The sequence below is a fragment of the Myotis davidii genome, unplaced genomic scaffold (genome assembly GCF_000327345.1).
Source record: "Myotis davidii unplaced genomic scaffold, ASM32734v1 scaffold651, whole genome shotgun sequence".
Lineage (NCBI taxonomy): Eukaryota > Metazoa > Chordata > Mammalia > Chiroptera > Vespertilionidae > Myotis > Myotis davidii.
Genome location: NW_006283994.1, coordinates 1,453,942 through 1,473,774, shown reverse-complemented (window position 1 = coordinate 1,473,774; position 19,833 = coordinate 1,453,942). Strand labels below are relative to the sequence as shown.

At 48.8% G+C, this 19,833-nt stretch overlaps 1 protein-coding gene across 3 annotated transcripts in view; it reads left to right on the top strand.

Moving 5' to 3' along the window:
• ABL1 (ABL proto-oncogene 1, non-receptor tyrosine kinase) overlaps positions 1-19,833 on the top strand; it is a 94,680-nt gene that overhangs the window by 70,238 nt on the left and 4,609 nt on the right. For all 3 annotated transcript variants that reach the window (XM_006754187.1, XM_006754188.1, XM_006754189.2), the window contains exons 4-8: positions 6,169-6,441; positions 14,043-14,127; positions 14,936-15,113; positions 16,853-17,037; positions 18,743-18,895. In XM_006754187.1, coding sequence (XP_006754250.1) covers positions 6,169-6,441; positions 14,043-14,127; positions 14,936-15,113; positions 16,853-17,037; positions 18,743-18,895 — 874 coding nt within the window. The remainder of the gene's footprint in view (positions 1-6,168; positions 6,442-14,042; positions 14,128-14,935; positions 15,114-16,852; positions 17,038-18,742; positions 18,896-19,833) is intronic.

Genomic DNA, 19,833 nt, shown 5'->3' with positions numbered 1-19,833 from the left:
TCTGCTGGCTCCAGTCGCACATGTGTGTTTCGATCTGTCATTGTCAATCGTGAATTTGGTTGACACTTCTATTATAGAGAAAGGGCGAATAGCGATATTAAAATATTTCTTCTAATTAATTTCCTTTCAATGTGCACGAATCCATGCACTGGGCCACTAGTGCTATTATAAATAATTAGAGGCCTGATGCACAAAATTCGAGCATGGGTAGGGTCCTTAGGCCTGGCCAGCGATCAGGGCCCATCTGTAGGGTGACTGGAGGGGCAGTTGGGGGGGCCGTCGCTGGCACCCACCTTGGCCGGCCTGGGGCCTGTGGACTTGGTCAGTTCCTGCATTGAGCATCTGCCCCCTGGTGGTCAGTGCGCCTCATAGCGACCTGTCGGTCTACCGTTCAGTCGGTTTGCATGTTCGGCTTTTATTATATAGGATAGGATGCTCTTATAAGGTGGCTTTTAAACCTTTAAAAAAAACCTGGCTTGCTGTAAAATCACTACCAAATACTCACATTTGTAACATACTCATGAAACCCTGCTTACTCCTAATACATGTAATGCGCTCTGATATTCTGTATGCTTCTGTTTCTTTTTTTTCTTAAATTCTGGTCATAATCTGCTAAATTGATTTCATAGACTCCCTAGTGGGTCAGGCCGTGCAGTTTGGAGAAACACCGCACGCACTACTTTGTGTACAGTGGAGCGTATGCAGGTTGTTGCTAGAGCTGGTGGAAGGGAACGTAGATACACATTGTGTAGATGTCCCCACGCACCTTCTGTGGCGATCGTACACCAGCAGGGTGTAAGAGAACATGTTTTTCCTCACCCTCCTCAGCAGCACACCATCAGACTTGTAAAAACATCTCTCTGATTGGTAAAGCTGGTATCTTGTCACATTTAATATGCATGTGTCACATTTTGAATGATTCCTATGCCTTTTACTAAATGCATCTTTTCCTACATTTCTGAAATACACCAAATTTACATATATATTTAGGTCTGTTGATCTCTCTTCTTCCATTGGTCTTTCTGTACATGTGCCAATGCCAGACTTTTACTTTGTAGTGCTTTATAATGTTTTAATGTCTGGTAGAACTAGTCCCCTCTTCTTAATCTTTTTAGCATTTTTATGATTATTCTCACATGTTCATTTGTACCATCCATACAAATGCATATAGTGTATACATATATATATATGCATATTTAGTTTTCCTACCTGTACTTTTCGCATGTGTTAAAGTCCTGCTGCCAGTTTCTGATGCTTTTCACCACGGCAGACACCTTTGTGCCAGCACTGTGGTTTGTGTGGCAGACAGCGTAGTCGCTGTTGATGTGCGACGAGATCGGTCTCATCAGCTTGTTTTTCGGGACTTGTCCCAGATGTGGAGCTAGGACCTTCCATTCTGCAGATGTAGGCCCTTGGAAACCTTGCCTTCAGACCACACGGGTGCCTTTTGAATGAGTGAGAACAGCAGAGTGCACCTAAAGGAGGTGATTTCTTGCAGCTGACACGTTGCTTCCCATCTGTGCTGTTTATCCAAGGCAGGCCATGCTGCATGTCATCAGTTGAGGTTTGTATTGAACAGGGCAGTGGTCTCTTCTCCCTGGATGTTTAATCAGCACCCTTGCTGGCAGATGCAGGCAGGCATGATCTAGTTTGACAATTCGAAGGGAGAGAGCAAGGCCTACATGTAGGATGCATGACTTGCAGGCTCAGAGTCAGCCGATGAAGACAGCCCTCCGTCTAAAACAGTGGTTCTCAACCTTCCTAATGCCACGACCCTTTAATACAGCTCCTCATGTTGTGGTGACCCCCAACCATAAAATTATTTTCGTTGCTACTTCATAACTGTAATTTTGCTACTGTTATGAATCGTAATGTAAATATCTGATATGCAGGATGTATTTTCATTGTTACAAATTGAACATAATCAAAGCATAGTGATTAATCACAAAAACAATATGTACTTATATATGTGCTTTCCGATGGTCTTAGGCGACCCCTGTGAAAGGTTGTTCTACCCCCAAAGGGGTCGCGACCCACAGGTTGAGAACCGCTGGTCTAAAAGCTGGTGTGCGCCAGGGGTTCCTTTCCCTGCAGGTGCAGCACAGGACACTCATTTGATCAGGCACTACCCACCCCTGGGCAGCTCACCAAAGGCCTCGGCCTCCCGCCCTTCTCCCTCCCTGACAAAGACCTCCCTTTAGCTGTTTGCACCTGGAGGCGTCTTGGCCCCCAGGGTCATCAGGCAGCCATCTGCGGAGGCTCCGCTGTGTTGGGTGGGGTCCTGCTCCTGGAATGTTTGGAGCAGCATCAGAACGGGGAGGTAGGTATCGCGGTGTCGGACTGTGGCTAGGCACTGACAACGCTGCTCATGCAGAGCGTTGCTGCAGTCCTTTCTGGATTTCCAAGAAGAAAATGGAGGGACAGGCTGGGGCTGAATAAGTTTAATCTTGATCTTCAGAAAACAACTGAATTTCAAAGATTCTTCTGTAAGGCTCTAGAGGGTTTCTTCCGTCTCCACCCTCTTGGCTCCGATTTGCCTCTCCGTGTGCTGAGCTCTCGGCAGCAGTCGCAGCCAGGCAGCCCAGGGCCACCAGCTCGGCCCAGAGCCCAGGTTCCGGGGGGCTTAGAGCTGGACTCTTGAAGATCCCCACCAGACTGAGTCACTGCTGTTTCCTTAGTCTTGACAGCTTCAAAATCTTCAGATCTCCTGGGCCTGGGATGTCATTCTCCCATGCTTCCTCAGAATTTGTGATCCTCTGCCAACGATGTGGAATTAAAGACTGATTTTTATTCACCACCGCCTCCAAATCCTCCTTAGTGCTTCTGGTTGTGTCTTCACGTTAGTTCTGTGAGGTGCCCCTGTCAGGTCCCCCAATTTCTTACAGCCCTTGATGGAGTCTTTTCTTTGAAGAGATGCCCAGTGACACTTATTTTCTCAGCCTACTGGAGTGGCAGGTGCAGGTTGACAGGAGTGGAGTTTGGGCTCACGCTTTAGTGGAGGTGGCAGGATGGGCCAATATGTAATTTCTAGAATTTTAAGATTTATGTCCCCTGACAGAGGCTCTTTTGGAGGAGCCTGGGAGCGATGTTGAGCACTGCTGAATTATTAAGTACTGCCCACGAGAGGCTCTCAGGGGAAGGGCGCTCCTGGCCGAGAGCCTGTGAACAGGACACCTACGGTGGGACTCCAGGGTCAGGCGCCTCAAGGGTACACGAGTCTAAGCTCCGATAAGCCTGGGAGACGGCTGTCAGGAGGAAAGCCGTTCCTGTTGAGTTTCTTTGACAAGCCCTGTCTCCCGGGTTCCTGCGTGATCAGGAAGAGGCCTCGCCCTGGCTGAGCACCCAGCGTGTTTATGTAACCGGCTGCATAGCACAATGACATGCCATTCATAATGCTAATTTCACTTTCTTCTCTGAACATGCCATGAATTCCTGATGGAGATTACTCAGGTCACTAGCAAAAGCTGCTAAAAATTAACTAGAACTAATCAGAGGGAAGCCATCAGACTTCTTGACTGTTAGAAGATGGCTGTGCAGTGCATTTAAGGAAGAATAATTTTAATACTTAATAAGTGTCGGTATATAAATTTTATGTTGAAAGATGAACTGAGTCACAGGGTCTGTAAATTTAATTATTGAAAAGGGTGAAGTTTGTTCAGTCATTGAAAGCTCCCATAACTCTGAAATGTCTAACCGAGGAGCCTGTGAGGGAATCAAATGACACCGAGAACAAATTCTACATGAACTAGGGCTTGGGGAGCCATTAGCATTCTGGCAATTGAGGGAGCGTGATCTTCGGGTTGGGGAGCACTCCTTTCGAGCTGAGGCGGAGAGAGGTAATGAGCCGGGCCCCAGGTGACGTGCCTGTGCTGTGCCAGTGATGTCCAAGCTGGGGGTGCTCTGAGTCCAGGGAGTGCCTTCTCGAACGGCTTTCTCTCTTCTCGCCATTGCTTGGTAGGGAGGCCACTGTACGCCGAGCTAAGCCGAGAGAGGAGGGCGTGGAGCCTCGCAACCTGAAGTAAAGTATTTGCACGCCTGGCAGACTTTTCCAGAGAGGGGTGGGGCTTTAAGAGCTGTCCCCACGTCCCATTGGGTCTCTGACCTGCACTTGGGTCGGGCCTAGCACTGATGGTGCTGTGCAGGCTGAGGGCAGGCTCGGCAGGCGGACTGCGCTCCCCCAGCCCCGGCAGCACTGCATCTGTTCAGGCGTCTGAGCATGTCGCACGGCATGTCCCTAGAGCAGGTCACTTCAAGGTGCTCTCGGGCATGAAAGTGGGGCCTTCTGGTGGACCGCCTCCTTACCCTCCAAGGCCCTGCCATCCGAGGCACCATCCCATAGAGGGACAAGCTCCCCAGACTGTGGAGTCTTTCTGGACAATTCCTGAGTTGCTCAGAATTTTATCTTCGTGGGGTTGCTACCCAAAGATTGTAAATTATAAACCTGTCAGCTAAATTTTGCCATTGGCTTGCCCGGATTTTAACAATTTGTTTACGTTACTTCTCTAAGCAGCAAAAAGAGAAAATCTGCTTGTTGATGAATCTTATTTAATATCCTGTTGAGGGTGATGGAAGGGATCAGCTTGTGTATTTGTCATTTCCTTCCTTTGACCACTTTAACCGTCTGGTATCACAACATCCGAAAGGAGTGGAGCGACCGTAACCTGCAGCCCAGGCCTTGGCCTTGCCCTGTGCTCAGGCCTTTCCTTCCCTTCCCTTCCTTGAAGTAACCAGATGTACAGCCACAGCCGACTGGTCCTGCTCCTCTTTCTCTCTCCTGCCCCAGGCATCATCCCTGTTCCAAGTCTTCATTCCTCCCTCCCACACCTTTGCAATTTGAGCAAGTCTTACGAACACCTAGTTGTGATTTTGCGTATTCTTTCTGCCTTCTTTAGGATGGTGGGCTGGCCTCGGTGAGCCAGTAGATTCAGTTATGTGCCTGGAGCCCACATGTTCTGTGGGGATTTTAATGTGGAATTGATTCCCTCACCACATCACTGAAGCAGAGAGAAGAAAAAAGATAGCTGTCGCCATCCACATGGCCCTCTGCCTCCTTCCTTTGCCTCCCCCATCTCTTGTGTCTAGATGAGAACTGGTGGCGGGGCTCCCTGCACAGCTGCTCACCGCTGCACATCTCAGAGAGGGACTCGCATGCACCGGTGTCTGAAAGCCTTCTGACTTCCTGTGTGGAAGAGCCCGCGCGGACCTCCAAGGCCTGGCTCTTCCTGAGGAGCCTGAACAGCACCCCAGGGGGCCCAGGGCTGGGCCTTGCGGGGCTGGGCCTCTGATGCTTCTTACTCGGCCCAAATCCAGGAAGTAGGAACGAGAAGGACATTTATGCTTTGTTCAGTAATTTTTATCTCTGATCACTGTTTAGTTCTAGATAATTATATAATTATAGGTAATAATGATAGGTTTTAATAAGCATAATTATCCTATATAATAAGGCTAATATGCAAATTGTCCCCTCAACCGGGAGTTCGGAAGTTCAACCAGGGGGTGGAGCCAGCCGGCCAACCTCCCCCATTCCCTCCCCTGGCCAGATCGGTCCCCATCAGGGCAGGCTGGCCAGACCCCACCCATGCATGAATTCGTGCACCGGACCTCTAGTTTTTAAATATTTTCTAATCAGCAGTACTTTTAAAGTTCTACCCTTCACTACTGTAATCAACAACTATTATCAAGTACCTATTATGTGCTCATTCTTGTTCTCAACATTGGGGCTACAGGATAAAAATGGATATTTTAGGGCTTTGCTCTCATGTAGCTGACATTCTAGTAAGTGGAGACAGACCATCAACAAGCCGATAAAACAGAATTATCAGTGGCGAGTGTGGTGCAGAGGAGTAAGACAGGTGGTGACTTTAGGTCGGGTGCTCAGGGAAGAATGCTGGGACATTCACACTGGGCTCAGATGGCGAGAGAACCAGGCATGTGCCAGTGAAGGTTCGGTAGGTGGAGGATTTCACTCAGGAAACATGCAGAGGCCGGGGGGCATCTTATTGCATCATTTTGCTTTAGCCGGAATTGTCACGCACATGATAGCCTGGGTAGCTCTTGGTCCTATGTGGAGAGCCCGTTATCTGAGGGTTTACTGTGCATACATTAAGGCTCACAAAGCTGGTTTACTGGAGTGGCGTTTGTATTTACTCTGTGGGCTCTTTTCCTCAGCTCTACGTGTCCTCAGAGAGCCGCTTCAACACCTTGGCCGAGTTGGTTCATCATCACTCAACTGTGGCTGACGGGCTCATCACCACTCTCCACTACCCAGCCCCCAAGCGCAACAAGCCCACGGTGTACGGTGTGTCCCCCAACTACGACAAGTGGGAAATGGAGCGCACGGACATCACCATGAAGCACAAGCTGGGAGGAGGCCAGTACGGGGAGGTGTACGAAGGCGTGTGGAAGAAATACAGCCTCACGGTGGCCGTGAAGACCTTGAAGGTAGGCCGGGGCCGCGGGCAGGGAGCCCGAGAGCCTCCTCTGCTGTGGGGCTCAGAGAGACAGCTCGTTGTCTGCAGGTGTGCAGGGGGGCCCTTTCCAGGGGGCTGCCGGCTGCACACAGGGCCGAGGGGGCCGTGGGTGCCGAGGAGTTGACTCTCGAGTCTGTTATCTGTTTCTTTGCACTTGGAGTCACGCTCATCATCTCAGTGTTTCCACATATGGTGAGGGCTGAGAAGGGCTGTGGTTTTCGGTGTAAAAAGATGAGTCATTTGGAGAAGTTTTTTTAATTCGATGGCAAGAGTCTTTTAAAGCCGTGGGTTTCCGTTCTGTTTGTGTGGCATTTGAATCACTTCCTATTGAGAGTTAAGGGAAGGAAGGAAGGAAATAAAAACCTAGTTTTAAAAGGAGATTTAACCAAAATGCACTTGACATTTCTGTGGGTTTTTGTTGGCAGCTTTGAAAAGCAAGTGCTATTTGTTTCTAAGCAGGTTCCAGTTCTCTTTATTGTGTGTCCCGACTTACGGAATTAAGGACACATTAAGGCAGCGGTTCTCAACCTGTGGGTCGCGACCCCTTTGGCGGTCGAACGACCCTTTCACAGGGGTCGCCTAAGACCATTCTGTATATCAGATATTTACATTACGATTCACAACAGTAGCAACATGACAGTTATGAAGTAGCAACAAAAATAATTTCATGGTTGGGTCACAACATGAGGAACTGTACTTAAAGGGCCAGAAGGTTGAGAACCACTGTGTTAAGGCTTCTTACTAACGTGGATCACCTGCCCTGCCCCCTTCTTTCTTGTTATCTGTGACTTTCATCCTCTCAGCTAATGCGTAGCGTGTGGCGTTTCCAGGCGGCTGGTTTTCCTTTTGGAACTCTTTAGGATGCCCGGGGAAGGAAGTTTTAATTTGCAGCCTTCATCCCTGTGTGATCCGTGCTTTTCCTACGGCGAGAGTGTCCCCTAGTGTTGACCTGCATGATTTCACTTGTTGTAAGTGAACTCCGACTATGTGGGCGGACGTGTGCACAGAAACAGAGAGTCAGCCTCTTTTTGCAGCTAAAGGAAAGGAAAAGAGCTGAAACATCCACTGCTGAGGAAATGGACCCAACTATGTGTACGCTTCTCAAACGGCCGTCAGGCGCACGCAGCGAGACCATGCAACCAAAGCGCTCGCCTTTTAGGGACTCCGTCACTCTCCTGATATCCTCACTCATAGGCACAGGAAGGTGGAAATGACGATTTCTGATTAATAAAAAGCGATGCTTTAGAGAAAAGATCACATTCTGTAGGCCTAGCAACCAAAAGAGCTTCCTGACACTATATTCAGTGTGACCCCTGAGATCTGTCCTGGGGCCAAGACTGACATTTGGGTGTGGGGGTGGTGGTGGTGTGGTTTAGGGTCACCTTGTGGACTCCTATGTATTTTCCAGATGGGATTTTCAAAATTTAATAAGCATTTATGAGTTCCTTACTTTTGTTTGCCAGACCCTGCGCTTAACACTGGGTTGTGAAATGAATTAGACAGAGGTCTTCACTTCAGGCTAGTCTAGGTAGTTAGGATGGTCTAGTTAGTAGTAGGCAATCTAGTTAGTAGGAGAAATGAGCAAGTATATCAGTAATCGTAGTGAGTGTGACAAGGACCACGTCAGGTATGAGCGTGGCACTGTGTCACTTCACAGGAGTGAATGGAGGGGCTGCCCCGTGAGCTCTGCTTGGCGGGGAGGAAGCATGGAGGGAATCGGGAGCTAGGGCCATAGTGGAGGTGCAAGTCCTGGCCAAGGGAGCAAAGGTCAGGAGAGACAGGTGGAGGGCAGAGAGGGCACAGCCAGGGGGCTCGAACCGGCTGAGGAGCTGGGCTGCTGTCCTGGAGCAGTGGGGTCCCTTGAAGGGCTTGATGCACAGGAGTAGGATGATAGGCTTTGTGTTTCACAGAGATGGCGACATTGGTGAGCCCTGGAAAGAACTAAACAGCTATTACCCTGCCGCTTCCAGACCAGGGAGCACAGGAAGGGTGTGTGCTTGTGCTGCAGCACCTCCATTTAGCACTCAGTTGCGGACTTGGGCCAGGGACACTGGACCTTGACCTGTTGAAAGCCAGGGTGTTACCCACACAATTGCCAGGATTTGCAGAATGAAACAAGGAAGACTAAGTACAAAATACACTGGATTTCAGTCCAGGCAAGACTTACGTGAAAACTTTAAAAAGAGGTAGAGCGTGTGCAACTTGAAATGTGAGGGAGGCCCAGCTGACGCGTGGTGGTGTTTTCTGAGCAGCTGAAGAAGGGGGTTCAGAGTAGGGACTTCTGTAACTCGGTGGTGCTGGTAGTGTCTTATGCCAGTGAATCAGAATGATCTGGAATGTACTTCTCTAATGACTTATTTTTAAACTTTATTGTATGCTTTTAATGATTTTCCCCAAGAGCCTTATTAACTTATGGTCCCAAGGTACAGGACCCAGTTGCATGGAGTTCTGTGAGCAGTCACCCCAAGAGGTAGCCATTTAGGGAAAGGAAAATGCATCATCATCTTGAGGGATGTTAACCCAAAAAATGGTACTAAGTGACTAAATAAATGGTCCCTCCCTCGCCCTCACACTGCATAAAACATCTCTGTGTTCCCCACTTGTCAGATAAGATTAGTGTCAGTACTTCGAGCATTTATCTCCTGTAGAAGTTAGGACTTTGAGTGGACTCTCAGTGACAGTGATGGCTGACATTTACTGAGCTCTTACCACGTGCCTGGAAGAGTTCCGACTGCCTTGCATGTATCATCTCAGTTAAACCTTACAACAACTTTAAGAAAAGGGTAGTACTATTTCCACCATTTAAAGATGGAAAAAACTGAGCAGAGGGAGTTTAAGTACCTGGGCTGGATTACACAGTCAGGAGTGGCAGAGCCGGGCTTTGAACCCAGGCATCCTGCTTCCAAGCCCAGTGATGACGATGCTGTCACTCAGGTTCTTACTCTCCATATACCACAAAGTATATACATAAAGCACGGTTATGCATCTTAAAAATCACCTTTCCCCTCCCCCATTCACTTCCCTCACAGACGGTAGCCATGACCTGCCTTTCTCCTCAAGACTCCTTGGAAACCTTGCCACTCTCAACCAGGTGGTCCTCCAAACCAGATGGCCCTCCGCTCACTGCCTCTTCGTGCCAGACCCCAGTGGGCCCCTAAGTCGGTCTCCTCACTCATCCCTGTCCTGCCAGGGATGTGTTGTTGTATTGTTGGCCCCTCAAAGGGCAGAACCCGCAGGGGGAGCAAGGCCCTACATTTAACCATGACTCCTTACTGAACCACCAGGCAGCCTTGGCTCCTGTACCTTCAGGCATCAGGAAGACCAGAGAAAGCAGGAGAGAAAAAGGAGGCGCTAGGTTGACCCCTATGGGTGGGAAACTAAATACAGAGAAGGCCTACTGATGGGGAACTACTAGTTTGAATTTTGACAATATTCAGTAGCTCATAGGCTTGACTTTACCCTTGTTAACGGCAGGATGTGCCTAAGAGAACCAGTTGTCAGGTACAAAAAGCCCCAAGTTTCACATGAGTTGTGTTCCAAGTTTGTAAGTCAGTTTTTTCCTGTGAAACAGTTGTGTAAGTTATAGAATTTGGAAAAGACTACTGTTAGTCTAGTTGGGATGTTATGATTGAATCATAAACTAACTAATTTACCATTAAAATAGTGGAACATAATGTTGTTATATGTTGACTTAAAATTGTACCCAGTTCTTTACCTATTTTTCAAACGGGTAAGATACACACAGCCTCCTCCTTGATTTTTGTGTCTTTCCAGAAATAGTCCGCGTGTGCATGATTTCCAGCCATGTGGCGGCATGCCGTAGACGCCGCCCCGCACCTTCCGTGTCGACTTCTCGTAACTTGGCGGTTGTTCCTTGTCATACACGTCAGGTTGTCGCCTTGTGTGGCTGTGTTTTAGGATGTACCAGTCTCGGCGGGCATTTGTGTTCTTTCCAGGACTTGACTGTACAGGCCGTGCCACGGATGCTTCCTGTTTGCACGTGCGGCTGAGCGGCCTGCTGGGTCCGCTCGAGTAGAACCACTGGATCCAGGGCCACGTGCATCTACGGTTGTGACCTACTCCCAGGTGCTCCCGAGGAGCCCCCCTTTTGCACGCTGCCGGCGGTGTTGAGGACGCGCGGGCCTCCTGTCCCCTCACCAGCTCAGTGTGTTGGGTTGTATGTGTGTCATTTCCCCCCAGGAAATCGGTTCTCTTGGAGAGCTCCAGGGACGAGCGGGAGGAGGGCTCCCGGCAGCACTAACACGGGACAGGCCTCGCAGTGGCTCTCGGGCTTCTCCGGGGGCCATGCGCCTGGAGAGGCCGCGCAGCGGCGCCCACTGTTGCCGTGCGCACTGGGCCTTGGGCGGCGTCTCCGGGCTGCGGAGCGAGCCTGGACGCAGCGGCAGCCTGTGGGGTCCAGCACCCGGGGGCTTCCTCTGTGAGGTGCTTTCTGGTGGATGTTTGCTTGGGCTTCAAGTCCCCTATCTGCTTTGTGCCCACCGTCCTCGTAGAGCTGTCTGCCCCAGCCTGCCAGTGTTTTAAACGTGTTGACCCCGGTCCGCCTGATGGGTGAAGGATGGTCCTCCCTGTGGTTGTCACCCTGCTCACCTGACGCGCCAGAAATACGTGGAAACTGGTCTCAGAAAGAAGCCCTGGGCCAGGGCCGGGGTCCTCACTCAGGGAGGCAGTGAGAGCCCTAAAAGCTGTGCAGCAGCACGTGGAGCCATTTTTAAAATTTATTTTTAATGACGTAGAATACGCACGCTCGGAGGTGAGCCAGCGACTACACAGATGAAGCTGGTGAGAACATACCTGAGAGATGCTGCGTCTGGGAGAATCTATCAGTGAGAAAGACAAAAGCAGTGTTAAAGAGCCAGCCTGTCTTAGAGACAAGCAGTGTATTCAGTCTCCTTCTCAGGAGCGGAGGCCGGCTGTCTTTATAGTAATGAGAGTTCTGCTGGCCGAGTACTGACCGCGGCCTGGGCACTGCGCGGGGCCCTCTGCACGAGGGGACGCTGCTGTTCTCTCCTCTGGCAGACAAGAACACGGCAGCGCGTGCTGGCCTCCGTGTGATCTGTCTGTAAGTCACTTGTCATGGGTCCACAGAGGCAGAGCCTGGTCGGCAGAACTCGCCAGCGTCTCTTAAGCCCTCGGCCATGCCAGCCAAAAGTTCACCCGCACCTGGGCCGGGCCAGCAGTCCTTGTGAAGAGGGGCCGGGTGACCCTCCTCCCTAACAGATGAGCCTGAAATTCACAGCTTTTACTCAAAGTGTTGCCTTCACCCTAATTAATCTGAGTTTTATTTTACTATATAAATGGAAGAATTCTCTTCAGAAACATGGTGGGAAGTTTTTTAATGGAATTGAAGGAATGTAAATGTAGCAGGATAGCATCAGGGATAGGTCTGCCTTAACATAGCGACGTGCAGTGTGCTGTTAGCAGTTTACATTGAGTTGAAGCAGGTGAACCAGCAGAGGGAGACAAGTTCACACTGACTGTCCTGAAAGGAAAAAACAGCCCAGGATTGATGTCTACTGTCCACACAGGTGCAAGCACGTGTTGGAGTGAATGAAGAGAGAAAGGCTGACAGAGAGGAGGGAACAATACAACCTTTGGAAGTTGTGTTGTTCTTCTGTGCATGCCCAAGTCTCAGGATCTAGAACATGGTTCTTTAGAGAAGAGCCAGTAGCTATAAGAGCAAGTGATGTTTCTGCAATTATTTTCACTGTGCGTGGTTTTTTACATGGCGTTTTAAAATAAAAAAACTCTGCGTGTCTAGAAAACTTCATGGGAGAGCTACTTTTTGAACATATTGTTGGCCAACCAAGATTCTTAAAGCCCCTGGTCCTACATGAGCAGCACTGAGTCTCCGGTTCTGGCAGGCTTTCGCTCTTTGACACGAGCCTGTCAGCTGGTAAATCAGGGCACTTCACGCCCAGAACAGCACGGTCGGCTGAGCACGTTAAGGAGTAGAGAGGACTCGGAAGAATTAAACAGCTAACGGGGTGGCAGCAGGGATGAGTCCTTTCCCCAGATAGCTTGACACAGAGACTACCAACCATGTTTAATTGACATTTAGAGCAGCTCGCCATTTTTAAAGAGCAGTGAATTGTTTCGGAGTTTCAGTCTCAGCCCTAATTAAGCACAGTGATAACGGGCTGACATGTAACTCATCGGTCACGCTTCACTTGTAAACACAGACCAAAAGCAAGGGAGCGCTGAGAGGCCGGCCATCCTCTGGAAGTCTGCCCTTAGGAATGTGCAGTCAGGTGAGGACGGTACCAGATCTTGGTCTCCCAAAGGGCAGGAGGAATCTAGTTTCCAAGAAGTCACCCCCCTCTCCCGTGCACGCTTTCTCTTCAGTAAAACTCAAACTCCGTGTTGAAACATGGAGGGTGGCGTCATTGCCTTTATAGCCAGGTTCTCACAGCAAACAGACCGTGTCGTTTACCACCACCTGCTTCCTGTGTTGTAGACAGTGGGTTCTTTAAGGGAAAAAGAGGTTTACCCAACAGAAGCCACAACAAGGCTTTGGTACAATAGGGTCTACCACAGGGCCAGGTGCCGCAGCGCTCCGCACTGGAGCCCCAAGCAGCGATTTCAACCCTTTCCATCTCACACATAACCAGATTACTAAATTCAGCACACCAAAAAGCAGATTTTTCTGCCAATCTGACCAAAAAAAGGTGTAATTTTGATTCATTCACACCAGACAGCTATTTTTGTATTGGTTGTTGTCATTTTTTTTATTTGACAATCTAAGGGAAAAGAGGTCTGTGCCCTTGACTAAATAGTCTGGTATTGCGTGTTTTAAGAATACTTGCAGCACACCGGTTGAAAATCGCCGCCTAGACTGAGAATATGTGAGGACGCAGAAGTGTCTTACATTTGTCTGGGCATTTGTTGTGTCTTTGTCTCCCCTCGGGCATTCGGATGCTGCGAACTTGTTGCCCTGAGGATGGTTTTGGAATCTGAGTAACGGACCTGGCAGAGCGGTGGCTGCTTCATTAAGAGCCCACGACACCACATTCTTTCACAGCGTCATGTGCTCTGTTTCCGCCGTATTTTGAGACATCTTTCTTCTTTGGTAACCCAGTACCTTTTGTATCACCAGGGTCTCTTCTCTTAAATCAAAGACACATTTCAGATTCTTTTTTTTTTTTTTTACATTATGCATTTTAGGACCCCTTGAAAACTCGCTGTTCCTTAGGGAAACTAGTACCACGTTTGTGGCATTTGCCTGTACACATCTCCCTTACCCCACAAACTCCACAAGGTGATGGAGACAAATATGGTCTGTGCCACCAGAAGCAAGTCACCAACATATACAGGCCAGCCCAGATGTGTTGCCCTGGGGGAAACCCAGAAGTTCAGCACCGAAGCCGGAACTTCTTGGTGCCGTTGAGGTGACAGCAGCGGCAGTGGGACCTGTCCAGAGCAGTGTGGGGTTGAAACTGGCTGGCCAGGGGGGTTGTTCATCGAAGCTCCAGCTCGCACTGACCATTCACGCCGCACTCTCCCACGCAGACACGTTCCTTGCTGAGATAATTTCACCACTTTTTTTTCCTGCAGGAGGACACCATGGAGGTGGAGGAGTTCTTGAAAGAAGCCGCAGTAATGAAAGAGATCAAGCATCCTAATCTGGTACAGTTACTCGGTGAGTGCGTGCACTAAACCCTCGGGGCGGTGCAGGTGCCGTGAGAGCAGAGGTGAATGGCTGGCGAGAGTTTGATTTGGACATCTGTTCCCTGCCAGCATTCAGCCATTGGTAAAGGAGGCCTTTGTGGGATTGTGTGTGTCGGGGGGTTTGTGAAAGAGAGAATGTTACTGCTTTAAATTGATACCTAAAAGCATTCAAATCTCAAATTGGATTCTGAAACTTAAGAATTTTTTTTGAAGTATGTTTGTATTGATTTCAGAGAGGAATGGAGAAGGAGAGAGAGATAGAATCATCAATAATAAGAATCATTGCTCAGCTGCCTCCTGCACGCCCCCTATTGGGGATATAGCCTGAAACCTGGGCATGTGCCCTGACCGGAATCAAACCGTGACCTCCTGGTTCATAGGTTGATGCTCTACCACTGAGCCACACTGGTCTGGCAAAACTTAAGAATTTTTAACGTTTCTTCACTGAAGTGATTCTGTAAGTAGACATAGCCATCAGACATAACCATTGAGGGTAAACTAACAACGATTTAGGCCGTTTGATGTGGGCCTGGCTTTGCTTCTGAACTTACTGATAGCCTCTTCCTTTAAGTTCATTGACTTGAGAAGGAGACAAGAGCATGAGCATGCCCCTCCCACAGGAGCACAGTGGCAGGTCACAAGTGCTTGGAGCCATATTAGAAGCTGGAGCAGAGTCAGCATCGGTTTCAGAAGCATTTTCCTTCAGTGCCAGTCCTTTCTGACACTCGTTCAGCTGGGAGTAGAGCAGCATCCTGAAGCCCTCAATGTCTTGTTGGCAGGGGTCTGCACCCGGGAGCCCCCGTTCTATATAATCACTGAGTTCATGACCTATGGGAACCTGTTGGATTACCTGAGAGAGTGTAACCGCCAGGAGGTGAATGCTGTGGTGCTGCTGTACATGGCCACTCAGATCTCATCAGCCATGGAGTACCTGGAGAAGAAAAACTTCATCCACAGGTAGGAGCCTGGCCAAGCAGCCTCCCCACAGCCAGGGGGTGAGCGGGGGTCAGGCATCCTTCTAGCAAAGCCCAGCCTCTGAGGCCTTCTGGCCCAGCCTCTTGCTGGCAACACAGTAGACCTTGAAACAAAGGCAAACACTGAGCCCTGACACTGCCGGCTTCGGGTGTGCGGAAGGCCAGGCCTAAGAAATACCTCACTTTGGAACCATTTTGCGCTAACTAGAAGATTAAATGACTCATACAAGGCGTCCTTCTGAGTAATCGCAGCTCCCTCCGAAGTGGAGTGCGCGTTGTTCCTCAGGCGGGCGCGTGTCCGAATGGCCTCTTCCTGAGGCGGTGGGCATTGCTTTTACACACATTTGCGGTAATAGCCAGTGCGTGGGTTTTGTTTCTGCGTGGGTTGGTTTCCCCCTCCCTTCTCTATTATTTCATTCTCCACTTAAGTTGGCTGTCATCTGGGTCAGCGGTGCTTCCACAATTGTCAGAATTGTGCGTCTGTGGTTCTAAATGAAGCGCCTCTGCTGCTGCTGTAAAGCCTAGAGTGTTTTGACCTTCAAGTGTGCCACAGTTACCTTGGCCTTCGCATTCTTTGGTGAGGGAAATGGCTTCCTAGCAAAGTGACAGCCAGTGCAGGACAGAGCTGGTGGGCTCTGCCGGAGTCTATTATGCAGGACGTTCTCCATGCCACCGTGGTGACCTTTCCCACCCAGTTAACGAGTGTGAAACCTGCACAGGCGCTTTCACAGTGAGGAACAGAGGAGAATGTGTGAAGCGCTGCGCTTCCTCGTACGACGGCTTTTCTATGCGCCACGAGACCCCGATTCAGATGCGCTTGTCACTCAAGAATGTGAACCCTCTGAGGCTGCAGATTGAGATTTCCTGACTTCTGGTTTGCCTTGCACAGCAAGGTCCATTCCCTGTTCATTCAGGCAAACTTAAAGTCCTTTCCCAAAAGCCTGCTGCGCACAACTCTTCTGTATTTAATTTCCCTCTGATTGCTGCTGATGACGCCGTCCTGTGCAGCCATGGCTGTAGCCGCTGCCTCGTCTCATTGCTCCATTCCTGTTTGCCTGTGATTTTTATGGCCAATGTCCTTGAACCAAAGATTAGACTCCTACCTCCCTGGTAGAATCAGGAGGCAAGAGGAAGCCGATTGTACCGGAGAGAAGTTTCAGGATACATTTGGATAAGCATCAGGAAGAAAGAGGAAAGTAGAAAACACAGTCTGGGTGAAGGATGCTACGGGCTTTATTTTATTTTGTCCTACCAAGTCCGGAGAGTACAAGCGGAGACTCGCTGCTATATGTTTCTCCCGGCTGAGGACTGGCCTTTGTTTTTGTTCCTGGCACAGAGCAGTGACAACCAGACAGACACTTTAGGTGACACTTACCATTCTCTAGGCACCAGGGGAAGCACTTTACATGGTAAGGAATTATCACTCACAGCCACCCTAAGAAGGAGGCGCTGGGATTATCCTTTTCATTTATGAAGGAGGAACTGAGTCCCAGTGTCATTTCCTTGCTCCAGGCCACAGGGCCAGGGGCCCGCTCCAGTGCCCCCTGCTGCCTCTCACCCTGTTGGGACCCCAGGTGGTTCTGAGGGCCAGGCACTGCTCCCTGGCAGAAGTTAATGTAAGTTTCCTGGGGACCAGACTCCCTTTTTCCATCGTCGGTGGTGGATTTGTGAGGCTGGAAGGCAAGCCAGCACCTCTCATGGATGAACTCTTCTCTTTCCCAGAGACCTTGCTGCCCGGAACTGCCTGGTAGGGGAAAACCACTTGGTGAAGGTGGCTGATTTCGGCCTGAGCCGGTTAATGACAGGGGACACCTACACAGCCCACGCCGGGGCCAAATTCCCCATCAAGTGGACCGCGCCTGAAAGCTTGGCCTACAACAAATTCTCCATCAAGTCTGACGTCTGGGGTAAGGGCCTTCCGTTCCCTCCTCGCCCGCCAGGGTATGGCTTTCCTGTTTTGTTTGTTTTGTTTTTCTCTTGCTTTTTGACTGTCTCTTTCTTGCTCTTTTACCCCTCCCTCCCCCATTATTTAATTCTCTTTTTTTGCTTGTTTCTTTTTCATTTAAAAGTCGTTTTTTCCCTTTTCTCTCTCCAAAATGAAGTTAGAATAAGCTTTTTCTTCCAAAATAATTTAGGTTAACTTACCCTTTATCTTCATTCTAAGTTCGCTGCTTGGTTTTTCGGGGCACCTAGCCAGCCCTGCAGGGAATGCTCTGTAGTTTGGTTTGGGCTTTCAATAGGCTATTATCCTCTGAAGCCTCCGTGACAGTATTGTATTTTTACTTTTTTAAAGAACTTCTTATGGCAAATTGTAAGCATACCCTAAAGAAGACAGAGTTGCCTAATGAGCGCCGTTGCCCCATCACCCAGCTTGCTGGTCACCACCTCATGGTGCTCTTGCATCCTCTGTGCCCCGCCCACTCCACCAACCCTTATTTTGAATCAAATTCCAGGCATCATATTACTTTGTCCATAAGTATTTCAGTGTGAGCCTCTTAAAGATGGCATTTTCATCCTCATAACTACAATGTCCCCCTCCAAAAATTGACAGTAATTTCCAAATATTTCCAAATATCCAGTTAGTGTACAACTTTCCCATTAAATCATAAAAGTCATACTTTTTGCCCTGGCCACTGTCTCTCAGTGGTTAGAGCGTTGGCCTGCGCACCAAAGGTCTCGGGTTCGATTCCTGGTCAAGGGCAAGTAACTGGGTTGTGGGTTCGCAGTTATTTTCCTTGTTGATGCTCAGGCTGTCTCATCTTTGGCTGGTGGGAACTTCACATTGCTCCTAGTCCCTTTGACAAGACCCTTGTAGCTTTCGATAGCACCTGTGATGTTTCCCCTTCATTCCCTGCCCTAGACCTGAGCCACCCATTTCTCTAGGGAGGAGTCAGTTCTGCTTCCTGTAATGGGATTAGGAATGTCAAGGCTGTACTAGGGGCCTGCAAAACTTTCAAAGATTTTGAATATATTTTTATTGATTTCAGACAGGAAGGGAGAGGGAGAGAAAGAAATGAGAGAAAGAAATGATGAGAGAGAATCACTGACCGGCTGCCTCCTGCATGCCCCACACTAGGGATCGAGCCCATAACCTGGGCATGCATGTGCCCTGACCGGGAATCGAACCTTGACCTCCTGGTTCATAGGTTGATACTCAACCACTGAGCCATGCTGGCAGGCAAAGATTTTGTAAGATTCTTGTGAAGAGTTGGAAGGGACCTTAGCAATATCTTATACTCCAGAAAGGGGAGGCGGCCTGCCTTAAGCACATAACTAGTTGGTCACAGAGTTAGGAGTAGACATGTTCTCCGGACATATAGACCTCCTTCCACACATGTCCCAGCAAGATGGTCACGTTACCTACAAGACCCTGGAGGGGCTCATCAGTGCAGCCCTCTTCTCCCCTTCAGCATGTTCTGGTCTGTGGGGCTGAGTGAACTGAAAGTTTCATTCTGTCCTGGGCTGTTAGTAATTAAGAGCCTGGTAAAATGTCAGTGCCTGGCCTGTTTCTGAAAGTGTAGCTTCTGTCTTCTACACAGGTAACCAATTTTAAATGCAGAATACTTAAATTCTGCACATTTCAAATAACCTTTCTTATTCTTTTTTCCCTAGCATTTGGAGTATTGCTTTGGGAGATTGCTACCTACGGCATGTCGCCCTACCCGGGAATTGACCTGTCACAGGTGTATGAGCTGCTAGAGAAAGACTACCGCATGGAGCGCCCGGAAGGCTGCCCAGAGAAGGTCTACGAACTCATGCGAGCATGTGAGCCTTCCCCTGCCAGTCCCAAAGATTACATGTGGGCTTTGTAAAGCATTCCACTGCGGGAGTGTGTATGTAAAGCAGTGAATGAACGAATTTGATACATATTTTTGCAGACTTTTTTTCTCTCTGTTTTTCTCTATCTTTTTATGTATGAGGGTTTTTTGTTCATTTTTTAATACAAAATTGGGATTGATGCATACTTGGATTTCTTTTTAATAAATACCAACTCCTGGGCCTACCTTCACACATCTGTAGTAGTAGATAGATACTCCAGGAGACATTTATCTGGTTGGTTTTAGTATATATATAAAATCATTCCTGCAACTTTCTTTGCACTTAGCTATGTAACAGACAAATCTTTCCATGTCCATAGTTTGGAGATGTCTCTCCTCCCCACTTAATTTTATCTAACTGTTTAGCATCCCATTAGGTGATTTATTCATTGCTCTTTTCATGAACATTTAGTTACACATTTGTTTAGGATTTTGCCATAAGCAAGGCGGGAGTGAGTATCTCCACACACCTGCATTGTACTGGGATTGCTAAAAGTAAAACTGTTGGCTCAAAGGGCTATGTGCATTTTAAGTTTTGACAGATTTTGCCAAATTGTTTTTCAAAAAACGTTGTACCAACTTATACTCCCACCAGGCTACATCCTCACCTTGATCAGTCCTTCATCCTCCTCTAATCTCGTTGGCTAGCATTTGTTTACTAATGAGGATTTGGGGCTTCGATAGTGGTGAAGTAAGGGTCAAGTCGAAGGGGACCTATTGGGCTTAGTAAATCTGTGCACTTGCTAGAGTGGGGTTGGGAGACAAATATTTGTAAATGCAGTTCCAGCTGTCAACATCTCTCTGGGGTTTTACAATCCATATTCCTGCTAGTATCTAGTCTTTTTAAATTCTTAATGTCTAATAGGACACAATGGCCTTCATCAC